At 45.1% G+C, this 18,394-nt stretch overlaps 1 protein-coding gene across 1 annotated transcript; it reads right to left on the bottom strand.

Annotated features, from left to right (window-relative positions):
- Positions 1-1,322: 1,322 nt before the first annotated feature.
- Positions 1,323-4,418, bottom strand: LOC308513818 (phosphofurin acidic cluster sorting protein 2-like; the record flags this gene model as incomplete). Its single annotated transcript, XM_081083930.1, has 1 exon — positions 1,323-4,418. The coding sequence occupies exon 1, from the start codon at positions 4,404-4,406 to the stop codon at positions 1,323-1,325; it is 3,084 nt and encodes a 1,027-aa protein (XP_080940056.1). The 5' UTR covers positions 4,407-4,418.
- Between the last annotated feature and the right edge of the window lie 13,976 nt (positions 4,419-18,394).

The following is an 18,394-nucleotide window of genomic DNA, read 5'->3' on the forward strand; positions in this document are numbered from 1 at the left end:
CGGGAAGATGCAGCCATAGGTAGAGGAGGCCCGGAGGATGTCACAGCGGCTGTCTTGTGGACACTAGGAGCCTGTGCAGCCTAGTGTGACTGAATCGCTCCCTACTAGAGGGAAGCTCTACAGTACAGGCTTGGGGTCTGCTCTGTGCACTGGATTATGGTCAGTGCTTAGAGACGTTTCTGGAAGATTCTGATATATTTGCTGAATGAATGAGCCCAAACCAGCCCCATCACTGATAGTTGGGTGACCCTGGGCCCCACTGCTCACCCCTGGGGTTTCTGCTCTGGCTTCAGCCAGGACAGGGACCCATAACAGAATCTCCAGTCTCTTTATGACATGAGAAAAGAGCTTAGCCCTGGGCCCCGAAAGCATCACATATGAGGAAGAAAAAGGACCCGTTAGCACAACCACAGTCCCTGCTGCTGACCTATCCCCTGTCCGGGCACCCAGAGAAAGCTTTATGGGAGCACCCTACAGGGTCCCTACAAAAACCCTATGAGGTCGCTCCTTGATTCACCTCATGTTCTTAGAAACAAACACTCAGAGGGATGCAGTGATCTGAGAGTTCACAGCCAGCAAGGGGCCAAATGACCACTGTGCTATGGGGGGCAGGTTGCTCACCTTGTAAATAGTTGGTACAACTGTTGGGTGGCAGCAAATGGTCTGTGATAACCTGAAGAGGTAGGGATGAAGGTGGGTCGCTGCCCAGCAAGGAGGGCACTGGTTTGTCCAGCCCGTGTGCCTGTGTGATCTGCACCGTACAGCATTTTTTTGTTATTTCACCCTGTGAGACGGGAGTTCATTGGGACCCATAAGTGGATGTTGCTGGGGCCACTTGGTTGGTTGGCAGCTGGGGTCCAAGGCTGGGCTGGCTGGCCTCCGTGTTGTGCTCCGGATGCCCCAGTGGGAGGCCAGCCCTTTGCCTCTGGCCGCCCAGCTCTGAGTCTGGGCACAGGCTGGTGCCGGCTCCCAGGGTTAAGCTGAGCTCTGGTTTCCAGGAAGGGCAGGTCTCCAAGGCCAGAACCCTTCTCACTGACAGTGCTGGGGATCCTGACGCCAAAACACACCGTCCATGGTGCTCCATCTCAACTATGATCTCCTGACCTCCCACCTGCTAGAGTGTTCTGGTTATTGAACAGAGCATTTGGGGGTCTCAGTGAGGGCAACCCCCTGAGGTTCCAGGCTGTGAGTGTATTCAAACTCAAAACAGTTTCTCTGTGTTTCCAGGGTCTGTGTCTATAGTAAACTGAACTGTTGCAGAAAAGCAGCTGGGTCCTCCGGGCTTGGCCCAGGCAGAGTGAAGGGCAGGGGGAGGGGCGGGGCTAGAAGGTGGAATTGTTGTGTTGGAAGATGCAGACGGGGAAGTGCTTGACGTGGGAGGACCACTGGGCTGCCAGCTGGAAGAACATCACGTCGTTCCACTCCACGCCGTCAATGAGGACCCGCTGCCTGTGCTCCTGATTCTGGGCTGAGCAGACCAAGCGGCCGATGCCCTGGATGCACTGGTTGTTGGACTCCAAGTCCTTGCCCTTGTCTTTCTTGGACGAAAACATCCCCTTCTTTTCCTGCTCCTTGGTGATCACAGTCATGGACATTGTGGGCGTGGCTGCAGCGTCGCCGCTGCTGGGCAGCCTGCTGACCTGGAGAGACCGGAAGGTGCACCGGAGTGTGTTTTTGGTGGCAGGCAGGTCTTCCTTCTCCCCGCTCCTCTTCCTGTTTGTGGGCTGGGCTGCCTTCCAGTAATCCACCTGCAGCTCCATCAGCTCAGCACCCACACTCTGGCCGGGGGAGGACACGCCCCCACTCACTGACGACAAGGAAATGAGCTTGTGTGTGGCCTCCCTGGCGGTGGACAGAAGCACATTGGAGCACGAGGGGACGGCTTCAGCTGAGTCTCCTGACGTGGCTGAAATTGGCTCCACTCTTCCAACTTTCACTGCCCCCACAAAGGGAATGAACTTCTGCGAGGACAGGTCGTCCGGGCTCTTCGGCTTAGAGATGAGCATGGCCTCTGCGATGGGCAGCTGGAGGACACGGTTGGCCCCTGTGAGGTACTCTCTGATTTTCAACACAATGTTCTGCACAGCATCCTGGGCCTCCAGGTGGTAGAACAGTTCCCACCAGGCCAGGTCCTGTAAGAGTTTGTGGTAGCGGCAATCCACGGAGCCCAGGTACCTGGCCAAGGGGTGGGAACCCAGCGGGATGACCAGGAAGCGCATGTAGTCCAGCCAGTCCGGGGCCTTGTGGGACAGCTGCTCCTCAAAGACCCGCAGCACGGTGCTGAAGTAGTGCTGATCCCCCGCCACCGCGATCTTCACTGGCATGGTGGCCTCGGTATTGCAGTTGCGGTATCTTTGTATCCAGGAGATGATGGAGCTGAAGGCCTCCTGGACATCCACCATGGAGCCGGTGCACACGACGGGCAGCGTGTGCTGCTGCAGGACGTCCGACAGGGACTGCCCCTGCCTGTCGGAGGTGTTGATGAGGATGATGTTCTTGGGCAGATAGTCGTTGGAGATGAGGCTGTGGTTCAGTTGGTCGAACATAGTGTTCCTGGGGACCTGCAGTTGGCTCTGTGGGACTGGGCAGAGCTCCTTGATCAGGCTGTTGGCCGACTCATTCAGGGACCTGCTCCAGCCCCGGCGGGCGGGCTGCTTCCCCTTGGAGCTGGTGGAAGGGATGACCAGAGACTGGGTCTTGGTGGTGCGCCTCGTAGTGAGCATGTCCTGGGCAGAGGTCCCTGCCTCCGGGCTGTCCCCAGGCTGTGCCGGCTGCTCCCCAGGGTTGGGCATGCTGTGGGCCACCCAGTCGGAGCCACTGTCGCTTGAAAGGCTTTCACAGTATAATCTGGGCCTGTGGGTCCTGAGGACTCTGTCGTCCTCCTCCATATCTGGGCTGGACAGGCTTTCAGAATATGACATGAGCTCAGGCATGGGAGGGGTTGGGAGACGGTCATCATCCTCCATGTCTGAGCCACTGTCGATGGGGCACACCACGCTCTCAAACAGAAAGACCAGGTCCTTGTCCACATCGGGGACTTCCTCCTCAGACTCCTGCTCCGAGTCCGGGACCTCCAGCGTCATTTGGTACCTGTGCAGCCACTCTGCGACTCTCTGCTGGTAGTTCTGTTGCTTCATTGTGGACCTCCTCCTTCCTATCGGTTTCTCCAGGTCCAAGTCATCCTCGTCCAGGTCATGCCTGTAGGCGGCATTGTAGCTGACCTCCAGCTCAGAGAAGACGATCTCAGGCTGTCCCTCAGACAAGTTATGCGTGGCCTCCACCTCGGTGCTGGCCGGCATGGCGTTGTCCAGGTGGTTGATGGTCTGGCTCGATTGGGAGAAGATCCAGCTCTTGACCACCTTGGTGGGTGGGGTGCTGTAGGCCATCGAGTCAGAGACACTGCCACTGAACAGCTTGCCGCCCGGGCCCTGGGTCTTCACGGGCATGTCGGCCAGCTGAGGAGGCTCCTTCTGGCTCCGGGCACTGTGTAAGCTCCTCGTCTCCGTCTGCCAGCTGGAGTGTGCCAGGCCTTCAAAGTATTGTCCTGTCTTGGGCTTGGTGTTGCTGAGGATGCTGCTATCGTCCTCCATGTCCGGGCCACTGTTGCTGGGATTCTTAAGGGTGTCATAGAGAAGGTCCAGGTCCTCCTCCACCTCAGGGACATGCTCCTTAGGGTCCCGATCTGAGTCCAGGGCCTCTTCTGACATGTTGGATCTGGGAAGCAGTGCCATGACTTTCTGCTTCAAGTTTTGTTGCATGCATCGCTGCTGCTTCTTGGGCTGCCCCAGGTCAAAGTCAGCTTCTTCCAGGTCCTGCCTGTGTGTGAGATTGTAGCTGGCGTCCAGCTCAGTGAAGCTTTCAGATTTCCCCTCCATGTCGCTATCCATGGACTTGGCCTTGGGGCTGGCCTGCATGCTGCCATCCTCGTCGTCGATGGGCTGACTGGACAGGGAGGAGATCCAGATCTCAGCCACCGTGATGGAGGACCCCTGGATCCTGCTGCTGAGGCTCAGCACCTGGCCACCCTCAGGTGGTCGCTGCATCAGCTCAGCCATATGGACGGCACCTGTGGCCAGTGTCTTATAGCCCAGGATGGTCCGGTTGTTACTGCACTTCCTCTGCTGCAGCATGATCTGCAGCTTGTTGCCTTTTCTCTTGAGGAAGTGGGGGTACTCCAGGGAGAAGGTCAGCGCCAGGTCAGTCCCCACTGGTCCGCTGCTGGGCAGCACAATCTCATGGGATCTCAAGATGCCCTTGGAGCCCTGCATCTGCACTGCTATCACCAAGGAGATGAGCCCCTTCTCCAGCTCCTTCAAGACCACCAGCTTCTTTAAAGTGAAGCTGCACAATCTGGGCACGCAGCTAGGTCTGGAGCAGTCCACCTCCCAGGTAGAGAAGAAAGTCATGGGCACTGGCGTGTTGAGCACAGTGGGCGAGCGGGCCAGGCCCGCAGGTGGCGAGGAAGCTGCAGCTGCTTCCAACGTACAGGTACTTGGTTTCTCCCCCTGTGGTGGGACAGAGGAGGGACATGATTGGTGGCAAGAGGTGGGGCACAGGTGATCGAAGGAGAGAGTAAATGACAAATAGTCACACGCTCATCTGTGACTAGCACAGGTAAGGCCTGCATGGTGGCCTTTCAAACTCAGAGGCCTAAATTAACCACAAAGTTAGCCTGAAATTAAAACTTGTTACCTAAACGCAGTTTATGGTGTGTAGTCATGTGCTAGGCCAGTGTCTTCCCTGACAAAGGTCAATCTTTACCTCAACAGAGCCTGTCTGTTGTCTTTTGGCATCTGTGATAACATACCTTTGGAATGTTAAAGCAATTTTCCTTTTTCTCGTCACCTAGGAGCACAGGCGCTGCTCCGTGCTCGGCAGAGACCACAAAGCTGCTCATTGCTATTGAGTTCATTGCTAACTATCCTGTGTGCACCTGTATAAGAGAGCTATGTGTCTCTCATTTTACTTTTTATCTAATCCCAGAGATTTCCCCGCTTTGCTTTCTCCTGCCTCCTTAAGCAATGTATTTCATGTGACCCACATACATCTCCACTTTAGATTGTATGTGTAAAAGCAGGCGCAATACTGCCATTCTTGGAGCACTACCTTAATACAGTGAGATTTTGTTTTCCGGCCACTGTTGACAGGGGCTCCAGTAAACTCACAAAAATTCTGCACAGGGTTGAATGCTGCTTACATTGCTATTTACTTGGCTTACTGCGGCAGGATTCCAAAGGTCACACAGGACCGCCCTGCAGACCCAGACCCGGTGCTGGGATCCAGCAAAGGGCCCGTTGTGCCACCAGTTCCCTGCCTGTCAGGTGAATTGGGCTAAGTTGTCTCTTGAATCCAGAACCTTCCTTTGCTTGTGATAGAGGGTTCGACTTTAGTTAAGCTGTATTTTTAAATCCCCAAGGTGCAACTAAGGTTAAGAGTTGACAGAATCAAGGCTAAGGAGAGACAAGAGGAAACACGGGTGGCTGGTTTTTGACTCTGGGTTTCATTTGGATTTGCTTTCTGAGAGTCTGAGCAAAAAACCTTCACTGTATAAGTGAGAGCTGAACTTGCTCAGCTCCGAAGGGACACATCCTCCTTCTGACCTGAATCTCGGTTGTCCTTAAGCAACTAAGAATCTTTGTGGAGGTGTCAGAGGTCATTCCTCAGGCCAAGCAGGAGCCCCACAGGGAAATTCCAACTCAACTGTAATTCAACTGACTGGCTCCTCCAGGGGAGAGCCCATAAGGCTTGGTCTGCCAGTGTTCCTAGCCCTTCCTGTGGTTTTTATTTTTATTTATTTATTTATTCTCACTTGAGTATATTTTCCCCATGGGTTTAGAGAGAGAGGAAGAGAGGGGGAGATACAGAGAGAGAGAATGAGAGAGACATAGATTGGTTGCCTCCCCCAGGCGCTCCAGTAAGGGCCAGGGATCAAGCTGCAACCCAGGTACATGCCCTTCACCTTGAATCAAACCCAGGACCTCTCAGGGCCTGCATTCTACCCATGGAGCCAAACTGGCTAGAGGCCTTCAGGTCGCTTTAGATAATTGGGAGATAAGCTGAAGGCACATAAGAGGGGTGTGAGCATAATGGAGCTCAACCCAGAGCAGCACACTTTGAACCACTCCATAACATCCCTAGAAAACTTGCTCAGATTCTGCAAAAATAAAATAACAACAATAACAATAAAAACAAACACACCTATAATTAACATGGGAAGTTGTGCCCCCAGGGCTGGGACCTCCCAGACTCCAGCCCTCATTAACTCCTGATAGGAAGCCTTTTCTTGCAAGTGCTTTACAGAAATGGGAAGATTTAACTTGAAAATATCAACTGAAAAATGGCCAAGATAAATAAATTTTTTTGCAGGAAAAAAAAGGAAACTAGAAATATGCTGGCCCCAAAATGAAAATGACTGAATAGGAAGCATATCTTGATTTGGAAATTAGAAGCTTCTAAGGAGAAGCACAGAAAATTCTTTTAAAAAATAAATTAATGAGAAATTGTAGAGACTATCTCTGAACTCTCCTGAAGCGAATAAATGCTAACACCCCATTCTCCCCCTTCTGTAGCACGTCCACCACATCTTTTGCTCTCTGAGCTTCCTTGTCCAGACGTGTTCTTTCCCTTCCCTTTTCCTTCCCCTTCTGTCTCCTCCACTACCCCTCCCTACTGATTTAAGGAAAATGAGAATAGGAATTCTACCAGCTCCCTTTGGAGAAAAGCTGCTCTCAGCCAGAGAGGAACCAGCAATTGTTCTCCATTTTCTCTATGGCCCTGATTGGCTCACAGAGAAATTTAACTGTTAGAACATGTAATCCTGGCTATTCTAACCTATTGCAATTAACATACTCCTGGTTTCTGGGAGCAAAAGGAAGAGAATTACTAAGTAAGTTTGTAAGAAAACTCCTATAGAGAAGTCTGCCCACTTTAGGGATTATAGGAAACTGAAATAGGATTTAGAAAAAGGAAACCAACAAAAGAAGCATAGGGTTGCACAAAGGGTGTTTCCCCTTCTCACTGTTAGTTTGGGAGAACTTGAAATTATCATAAAAAGGGAAGCTACTAAGGCTCCTGTAGATACTGGCGCTATCTTATTTTTCTTAACCGAACCTACTAATTGCTTTCTGCATGGGACTAAACCTTCTGTCCAAAAATGTCTGCTTTTTAATCAAAACCTGTTTCCTTTCAACTAGGGATTGCTATGGAACCATATATATACATAGTTTGCTAATCAAATCTTTCCCAATTCACCTGATAGGTGAGGATTTTTTTTTTATATGAAATCAGTGATGCCGACATATCTTTTCCCAGAATAGTTATATATTTAGAATAAATGAACCAAGATACTGAACCAAAATGGAAAGTAATGATTTTAAAGGAACCTTCCAGGAGGAAACTAACCTTGAGACTGACCGAAGGTTTGGAAATCATCTTTTCTTTATTAGTATCTTCCACGAGAGCCTGAGAGATGGCTTAACAGGGTAGCCACCCTACTCAGAATGTCTCCAGACAGCTCAGAGACATGCAGACATGTCTCTAACACTGGGCTTGCTCATATGTCTCTCTATAGATGCGGAACCAGCCCACAGTGACTTGAGAGTCCTCTTATGGAGTATATATTCACCAAGTGGGAGAAACTTGACCCTGAGAAACTCAAGAAAGAAGCCAGTCTTCCTTTGTTACACCACCTACCTGGTCGCAATATGAAGTGTGTAACAGAGAGGTCTGGCGCCATTAATTTTAAGACTATCATGCAGCTACAACCTGCTTTTCATTCCCGAGGGAGAGGGACAGAGGTTTCACACACCTGAAAGCCTTTACACCTCTCCGAGGTGTGCTTTCTGGAAGCTAGAAAAATGTTCCCAAATAGAAAGAAACATTCCAAAAATGGGTGAATGAATTTGTCATCCCTTGCCAGTCCCTTGGGTGGCAACCCAGTTCCTGGGGTATTGAAAATGACTATCCTTGTTTTCAAGGGGCCAGAGGTTTGGCTGCAGAAGCAATTCAGAGCCCACCAAATCCTTTTACCTTCCCCAAACCACCCCCCTAATTCATTTCAGAGACTTATAGATAACTAGAGGCACAATGCACGACATTCGTGCACTTTGGGGGGCGGGGTTCCCCTTAGCCAGGCCTGCAGCCTTTAGCAGTCCGGGAGTCCTCGGGGCTGTCCAACTCCCGGCTTAGGCCTGCTCCTCGCCTCCTCGCGCCCCCCCCCCCCCCCCCAGTGCACTGACCACCATGGGGCAGCTCCTGGATTGAGTGTCTGCCCCTTTGTCGTCAGTGTGCATCATAGTGACTGTTCTGTCGTTAGGTTGATTTGCATATTACCTTTATATTATATAGGATTGGCTTCATGCAACCAAAGTCCCAGAACCTTTGAAGTGAAAATACCTGAGTTCATTTTTTAAAATAAAAATACAAATCTCTCAAAGGTATGTCTTATCCCAATAGAAAAAACATACCTCATCCACCTACACAAATCACTTTATTTTATTTCCACTATTTCTTTCTAACTTAGTAAGTTTTAATGAAAGTTATTAAACATCTAGATATTTTGAAATAACATGAAATACTGAAACATTGATTGCTAAACAAGTTCACCTGCTTTTGGGTTTTTTTTTAATATGGGAGGTTTATAAAATGGATTTGCAGCTGTTGATATAATGACTTGTGTTTTGTTGAAGGTGTGTTTCTTGGAAGTGAGAGTGTGATTAAAATATGTTCATCAACATCAATCTAAGGGATGCTGGTTGTTCACTTTTGTGCTTATCATTGGGGAAATTAAGGCTCCTAAGAGTTAAAAGTTCCAGTTAAGTTGGAGAAATTATATAGTTGTGATAATGAAAGGCTTGAGGTAGGGAGAGTCATATTTGAAGGAAAAGGACAAATGTAAGTTTCTGTAAGGAGACTTATGTCTGAATGGGTAAGGAGGTTTGTGAAAGTTGAGAAAAGGTTTGTAAAAGGGGGTACAGGCTATAAAATTCTGCGAAAGTTTTAACTTTATAAAAAAGTTCTTGCATTTTCTCTGTAAAAATTAGTAATTCAAATTATGTGTATGGTGTGTATGTGATGTGTTCATCTATGGGATATGTATGGTGAATTTTCAGCCTCCAGATGGCATTACTAGCATATAGTCTTTTATTGGCCTAAAAAGATTAAATGCTTATGTAGTCTGGACAAAATATTTAATATTAAAACTGTTTCTAAGTGTGATTAATGTCTTTTAGAGTTATTACCACAAGTCTGTGTTTGCTTTACTTTGATATACAAAAAGTCCAGGTTGTAAGTTTTGTGTATGTATATTTGCAACCTTCACAAAGTTTCCATTTTAAGAGACTTTTGAAACCAGTGGTTTAAACCAGCGGTTCTCAACCTGTGGGTCTCGACCCCTTTGGCGGTCGAACAACCCTTTCACAGGGGTGGCCTAAGACCATCCTGCATATCAGACATTTACATCACGATTCATAACAGTAGCAACATTACAGTTATGAAGTAGCAACGAAAATAATTTTATGGTTGGGTCACAACATGAGGAACTGTATTTAAAGGGCCAGAAGGTTGAGAACCACTGTTTTAAACAAAAGAATGACTTTGAGTTAATTCCAATGGGCCCTGGAATACTTCAAGGTTTTATTCTCTATCCTTATTGAAGCAATGTTTTTAAACTAAATTAGGCCTGTTTTACATGCTTGGAATTACATGGGAAGCTTAGCTAAATTAAAAAATAAAAATGGCTGATCTACTTGTGTACATATGCTTTTATTACAAAGGATGTTCTAAAGATTTCAACCTGCTGTATGAGGGACCTACCAAGATTCAAAGAGAAGTTCAAATAGGAAGCTCTCAGGTGTAACAGTTCACTTGTCAGCGACACCAGTCCAGCCAAGAGGGATGGTTCCCTCTGAGGGCGTCTGGCAGTGGGACTCCAGATATTTGTGGCACAAACATTGGAAGTTTATGAATTATTTCCAATGCTCAATACAAGAAGCCATGGACAATGTTTTTAAAATCTTACATATTATTTGTTCTTCTATATTGAAATTATGTATTGAATCTAAATATACATGTACTTATATATATTTTATATTATTCTCTCTCATTTTACAGTAGTTATTATTTTCCAAAAATTATTGACTTAAAATGTTAAAGCTTACTAAACAAGCAAAGTTTTTTTTTTATCAATTGCATTATAATCAAATCTATAACCATGCCACTTTGTTTTGTCACTCATAGACAGTTATTGTTTTACTCTACTGCATTTTCAAATAAGTTACATCTTTAGAAAAATCCATGAAAAGAACTCTGACTTACTCTAAATTAAGGTTTCTAAGCAGGTCCCATCTCTGAACTGAATTAAGAAGCGTAGAACTCTAAGGAATAAGTGAATATATGAAAATCCTGGCAAATAACCAGGATAAACAAAAAAATGGGTATGGGACTAAATGAAGTGAAGATGATTATTGTTGTTATGACTCAGTTTAAAATACTGCTGATTTTTAAAATTTTTTGTTTTCAAAATATAAGGAAAACTAGAAGCAGACATCCCACATTACTCTCCATGACTCACTAAGGTTATCGGGAATGATCAATTAGTGACATTCATTTCACATACTCCCAAGAGACAAAGACTTCAAAGACCAAAACTTACAACCAGGAGATTTTTGTTTATGGAAACACATTAATTAAAGACTCTCTCCAACGTGTTAAAAAGGACCTTACCTTATCAGAGGCCGAACCACAAATGGACACCTGTCTCTGACACTGGCCTCCATCCACCATGGAGACTGAAGACTTTTCAAGGATGAGAAACCACTGGCCATGGGGGCTGACAGCTTTCCCAAGAAGTCAGCAAGGCCTGGATGCTGACAAATTACTGCTGCTCCAACCTTGCTCTTACATCACTTCATTGTTATGATTAAATATACATCAAATGATTTGATATAGTTATTACCTTCCTTACGGTTTTCTAATGGAAACAATAACTATCTCCCCAGACCCCTCCCTTATTAAATATGAAAAGTTGAATTTGGATACCTGCTACTTTTTCCCACCTACTAGACAATGACATTCTGATGATCAGTTATGATAACGAAAGAGTAGAGAGTCTTAATTCATCTGGCCAATCATAGCATAAGTACTAGAGACACGGATGAAGAAGGGAAACATATAATTAGCTTAATAAACAATTATGATAATACATGGAAAGTGATTTTGGTTGGTTGGGATGCTTATTCCCCTCAGTCTAGCACTAGACATTTTTTATTCCTAAACCGTGTTACTGCTTTAATGCTGTTGCTTTTGTTCCTGGTTTGTAAAAGTTATACTAGATGCCAAATACCAAAACTAAGACAAGCAGAAAGAGGACTCTGCACCTGGTAGCTCAACATTTAAAATTGATACAGAATATTTTTTAACAAGGACAGATAAGATCTCATAGCCTCCCATTCACCTGCCTTTTTATTTTGAAGAATAATAAAAATTCCACCTTGAATGCCATTTAAGGTTATAGTCTTGCACCATCCCCAATGGTCCATTGTTCAGCAAGACAAAACACTAACAAGGATCATCAATGCATAATTTGTATTAATTTATGAACAAAAGGACTATGTATGGACGAAAAAAGGAGCCCCATGCTAACCTGACGAGCTTAGGGAAGTCCTGCGTGGAGGCCTTGCACACTCAGAGACTTTAAGTAACTACAAAGGACGGTCTGAAATAAAACACTAACTGAAAGGAGCTCGTGGTGGGTAGTCATGTCCTAGTCTGGCTCTTCCCTGACAAAGGTCAATCTTTACCTTAACTGAGCCTGTGTACGGCCTTTTGCATCTATGATAACATAGCTTTGGATTATCAAAGGAATTTTTCTTATTTTGGACACCTCGTGCACAGGCACCCTTCTGTGCTCTGGGAGAGATCAGAGATCCCTTTGTTGTTATTGAGTTCATTGTTGACTTGAAACTATCCTACATCTACCACTGTAAAAGAAGTATGTGCCTATCATTTTACCGTTTATCCAATCACAGAAGTTTCCCCACTTTGCTTTATCCTCTCTCCCTAATCTATTACCCATGGATTTCATGGAACACACATAAGTCTGCACTTTGCTTGTAACTTATAAAATAAGATGAAAAATTGTCATTGTCCAGAGCATTCTCTCAACCCATTGAGATTTTCTTGCCCGCAATTATTGACATTTTGGTTCAAAAAAACACGCAATAATTTTTCACAGCTTTGAAAGTTTTTCACATTGATAAGAGAAAAGGTTCTTGGCAGGGAAAGTAGAATTGCAGGTGAGGAATAGGAAACACATTAGTATCTTAGGTCATTTTCTTAGCAGAGGACAGACAGCACATGCTTGCATTAACAGTGTCACCCGTGTGATTTCTGACAGAACATCCCAATGTAAGATGAGACACAGAGGCTTTTTCTGGGGTGGAGGGTCTGGACATTAGGACATGTGGTATGTTCAGGGTGGCACCGTTGTCATTGCAACAGAAGGTTATAAAATCCAGGTCCCACAGCAGTGAAGAGATGGATCGCCAGCCCTGATAACAGGTCCCCCTCTTGGTATGTTGTGCAGCCCAGGGAGACCCTAGCTCCTGACCTGGAGGAGATGGGGACACAGATTCCTTTGAAAACTGGACACTAGGAGGGATCTCAGGGGAGTAGCAGGGAGCCTTCTGGAACCCAGGTCCCGTTGACTCCCTGGGGTTCTGGAGTTTGGGTCAACTGGGCCCCTACACTCACCCTGAGGTCATGCTGCATACTTGTGGATGTATCAGGTATCTGTGCCTCTTGTAGGGGCATGGAGTTGAGGACCCCATCTGTCGGCTCCGGTCCAGTCTCCTGTGCAGAGCTCTGTAAAGACAGTTCCCAGTCACCAGGGGGAAAGCCTCAGAGCCCTGTTTTTGTAGGTTCTCTGACCCTGTGACCCTCCACTCCAGACATGCACACTGTGTGATCTGCTGAGAGCTCCACTGGAGGTAAAGGCGGGACAGTCTGAGGGCTAGGACTCCCATTGGCACAGATAAGGGAGCCCTCTGGAAGCCCATCTCCACCTGCCTACCCTGCCCTGGGGTGTGATCACAGCAGGACCTCTAGGTTATCCACTGCCCTGAAAACTGTTGCTCCCCCTCGGTTCTCCTTTCAGGTTCCTCTTCCCACCACATGAAGGGTAGGGATGTGCGCTGCACAGGGATGGCCCACAGAGGAGGCTGGCCTGGACTGAATGGGTCTGACCCAGGGCACCTTCTCTTACCTGAGGGGATCGTCTTGAAAACGGCCAGAGATGTCGGGCACGAGAGTTGAACCGTCTACAGAGTCTGTAACAACTCTCCCTGCAGGGTCTCCGGGAAGCAGAGCCCCGATAACTGGGAACGCAACAAGAGAACATGTTGAACTGTCAACTGTCTCTTGCCAAGTGAGTGGCGGTTGGGCAGTTGCTAGAAAGTGGGTGCCTGGTTACGGGGGTTCCAAGTTCTATTAGGAAGTGACCTCACTTCCTGGGATTGCCCTCTCTGACTCCCCTCACCTAATAACAGTTATAGACAGTGCTGTGGGCTGCTGACTGCTCACCCACCTTCTCCATGGAACACCCACAGTGTACACAGTGACACCAACACACCCTCTCCACAAGGTCTAGCTGCAGCCAGGGTACTAGATTTGAGGAGACAGACCTGGGCCAGACTCAACCTCTCATTCTTACCTCTTCTTGATCCTGGATAAGTCATTGTGCCTGTTAGAGCCTGTCTCCTCTTGCCTGCACAATGGATTATTGCAGCATGTGCTTTTAGCGATATTCAGGCTCAGGAGGGGTAGTGGCTATAGAGGAGGACTGTCACAGGCAAAAGTGCCTCCAACCTCCTTTTCTTCCTATTGTCACCTCCTTGGTGTCTGCTTTTCTTCTAATTCCACCAAGAGTCATTTGACCTAGTGTGTGTGTGTGTGTGAGAGAGAGAGAGAAAGAGAGAGAGAGAGAGAGAGAGAGAGAGAGAGAGAGAGAGAGAGAGAGATATTGTGTGCATGCACACACAAATGCAAGTGCTAGGTTGTATTGTGTTAACAAAGCCTGAACAAAGCCAGTGGTTTGTAGCAGCAAAGGTTAATTTCATAGCCATATGACTTCAATGATCTGATGGATCTAAAAGGAGTTCCTATTTTTTTGGATTGTTCATCTTTTTTCTTCTTGTTAGGATGAGAGTAAGAACTTCCAAGCTCATATGTCAGAGTGGAAACCAGAAGTTGACATTTTATTTGACAATGGCCTGTGGGGGACATGACTTCCATTTCCCCCTTTCTAACCAGCTGCCAATTTCCATATCCAGGTGGTCTGGGTAGTGTTGGTCAAGGCCCCAGAGTGGAGGTATCAGCACATCTCAGTGGCCTTGTCACAGTGATGATGATTGTACGTGGACATGTGACTTCAGTGAGTTTAGTAAATTCTTTTTATTAGTCACAAGAAAAAAAAAAATTCTGTTTTCATATGTTTCATGGCCTTATGAAAACATGCTCAAAGTCACTAATCATGTGAGAGATGCAAATCAAAACAACAACGAGGGCCCTAGCCGGTTTGGTCAGTGGACAGAGTGTTGGCCTGCGGACTGAAAGGTCCCAGGTTTGATTCCAGTCAAGGGCACATGCCCAGTTTTGGGCAATGATCCCCAGTAGGGGGCATGCAGGAGTCAGCCAATCAATGATTCTGTCATTATTTATGTTTCTCTCTGTCTCTGAAATCAATAAAAATATATTTTTAAAAAACACAATGAGATACCATCTCACACCTGTCAGAATGGCTATCATCAACAAATCAAGAAAGGACAAATGCTGGTGATTATGTGGAAAAAAAGGAACCCTTGTGCACTGCTGGTGGGAACGTAGACTGGTGCAGCCACTGTGGAAAACAGTATGGAGCTTCTTTGAAAAATTAAAAATGGAACTCCCATTTGACCCAGTAATTCCACTTCTAGGAATATATCCCAAGAAATAAGAAACACCAATCAGAAAGGACATATGCACCCCTATGTTCATAGCAGCACAATAGCTAAGATTTGGAAACAGCCTAAATGCCCATCAGCCTAAGTGCCCATCAGCAGATGAGTGGAAAAAACTGTGGTACATCTACACAATGGAATACTATGCTGCTGTAAAAAAGAAAGAACTCTTACCATTCACAACAGCTTGGATGGACATGGAGAGCATTATGCTAAGTGAAATAAGCCAGTCAGATAAAAATAAATATCACACGGTCTCATTCAATGTGGAATATAATGAATAACATAAACTGATGAACAAAAATAGATCTAGAGACAGAGAAGCATCAAACAGGCTGTCAAACAGACCCTCAAACCTCAGCGGGAAGGCAGGGGAGAGTGGGGGAGAGAGTAAGAGATCAAGCAAAGGTCTTGAATGCATGCATATAAGCATAATCAATGAACACAGACATTGAGGGGGTAGGGGCATGTGCTGCGGGGTGGGTGTGGCTGGGGAGTGGTCCATGGGGAAAAAAGGAAACATGTTATACTTTAAACCATAATAAAATTAAATAATACAAATATTTCTCTTATTAAAAAAAAAAAAAAGAGAGCTAGTGCTCTTTTTGGGTCCCAGCACAAAGCACCCTTTGACCCCTAGATACGGAGGAACAGGCAGGAGCTTCCCAGTTTGTCAGGATGTCTCATGTCCAGACCAACTCTGTGGGAGAGGTGGGAGCCTTGGCCTGGAAGGTCTGAACATTCCTGAACTCTGGGCTCTGAATGTCGTGGACATTGGATAATATCTGCTACTCTATGGACATCAGTTTCCCAATTTTCCATTGAGGGTTGGGTTCAGAACTGCATAAGCCTGAGCTCAGAACAAAGGGGCCCAGCTCCCTCCACCCTGGGTGGGTATTGGACAGAGGTGCATGCATGCGGTTCCAACTCTGGGCTCTTTTTCAGACAAATACTGGCCAAATGCTGACATGCTGAATGCCCCCCATCTCCCCCATGCCTCTCCATGTCTGTGTATGATTCCACCAGCAGATCCTTTCCCAGAGTCCCCTGAGGAAACCTGGGTGCAGCTAGGACCCCAACTTTGAGGACACACCGCTGGGTTCATCTCAGGCTCTGTTGGGCTCAGTATCGGGATCACTCTTGGTCGTGCTGGTGTGGCACAACTGGGAATTGAACTGTGATCTCCTGGTTCACTAAGCCATACTGGCTGCGTGAAAAGAAATTTATTAAGTACCTACATTATTTTTATTTAATCCAAAATTACCAGGTATTATTTTCATCATCTCCATATTTTTAGGTGGGGAAAGTAAAGCCAGAGAGGTTGATTTGACCAACATGACACAGTTGATGACAGAGAAGGATTCTTAATACAAGTTTGTCTGAATTCCTACTTCATATTTCCCCCTAGTTTACATCTTACTTACCTAAACCTAATCTGTCTTTATCTAATTCTTTTAAAGTAGACTGATACAGTGGTAGAGTTAGACCTTGCTCTTTGCATATTACTGGAGTTGAAGGCAACTGATGATAAGGTTTCCTTTAAGGTGTTTTAAATAGGTTTGGTTCATAACTGATGGTTTCATATTCAGATTCTTCTGCAGTTTCAGAATTATATGGTGTACCTTCTGAAGAAAGTTCATCGAACCAAATAATACTTATTGGTCTAAATCTATAAGAAAAATAAAAATCTCATCTTGGTTTTAATCAGAGACAGAAAAATTTGTGAGCCAGTAAAGATCATAATAAAAAGGATGCTTGAAACTTGGACTATGGATAACTTTTGTTAAAGCATATTAATTAAACAGGATCACTTGTTTGTTCTCTTATAAATCTGTAGTAAGGTATAACAAGTTTACAAAAGTTACAAAGAGAGAACTCTTAACTATATTAGCTCTACTAAAGTTTTCTTTATTTTATATTCACGATTCAGAAACAAAAACCATAGTGAGAATGCATTTCAGACACAATTCAAATGTTTATAGACACTACTTAAGTGGATGAGATAAATCTATAGATATAAGGAACATGTAGATTCTCAAATAAAAGAGAACGAAAAGATTGTCTGTTAAAGAGAAATGACAAAAGTTCGACGCTGATCTATTCACTCTTAAACTAGCAATTCTGAAAGTGTGGTCTATGGCCCAATTAGGGGAGGGTACCTAAGACTGTTTCAAGAGGTTCATAAGGTCAAAACTATTTTCAAAATAATATTAAAGCATAATTTGTCTTTTTCACAATGCTGACACTGCACCTCTGGTGAGTGAAACTGATGACACTTTGCATGAGCCAAGGCAGTGGCAAGAAACTACTAGTAGTAGCATCACCATGCAAACCAACCAAACACACACACACACCCAAAATGCCAGCTTAACTGAAATGTCTGTAATGACGCAGTGACGATTAGTTTTATTAAAGCCCAGTATTAATATTAAAAACATGTTTTTAATATTCCCTGTGACAAAACGAAAAGTATGCACAAAGCATTTCTGCATATTTAACTACAGTAATTTATAAAAGCACTCATGTGATGAGTGTGAGGTAAGTGAGCACTTTTTTTCCATAGAGAGCCATTTTTACTAGAAAGAATGACTGACAAACTAAATCATTCTGAGCTGGATGATTTGGGAGACATTTTTTCGAAAATGAATGAAGTGAGCCTGTCACTGAGGGAAAACAACAGCCAATGAAACTACGTGAGCTTTAAAATGAGAATTAGAATTTTGTTAAATTTTGCCATGTTGTCAGCTTGACATCCTTAACATTGGTGAACTAACAAATATGATTATTTTTAATATTGCTTAATGCAATGTGTCAATATATGGAATATCTGTGTAATTCAGAACAAAGGCATTTTCCAAATAATCAATGCATGATGTTACAATGTGGGTGAAAGCTTTATTCAGAGTGAAAGGAAGACTATGTAACAAAAGTATGAACATTTCATTACATGGTTTCAGATTCCACATTGCGAATTTTAAGAAACTACCACTTAAGTTTTGGTACAGTATGAGAGAAAAATACCCACAATTAACTGAAGACTATTAAAACACTCCTTATTTCTCCAACTACATTGTTGTGTGAGCTGGGTTTTCTTCACAGACCTCTACCAAAGCAACATATTACAACAGATAGGATACAGAAACAGGTATGAGAATCCAACCATCTTCTATTATGCCAGATATTAAAGAGAATGGCAAACAATGCCACGCTTTTTTCTTTAGTTACTTTTCATAACAATGTTATGCATATTAATATGCATTGGGATTATTTTTACTTTAAAGTGAATCACTAACTATCTTAAAGGTTATTTATGGCAACTTACATAAAGTAAAACCCTTGGAGGCTCTCCATTTTTAAGAGTGTAAGGAGTACGGGGACAAAAATATTTGACAACTTTTGCT

This window comes from Myotis nattereri, assembly GCF_964212035.1.
Source record: "Myotis nattereri genome assembly, chromosome: 2".
Lineage (NCBI taxonomy): Eukaryota > Metazoa > Chordata > Mammalia > Chiroptera > Vespertilionidae > Myotis > Myotis nattereri.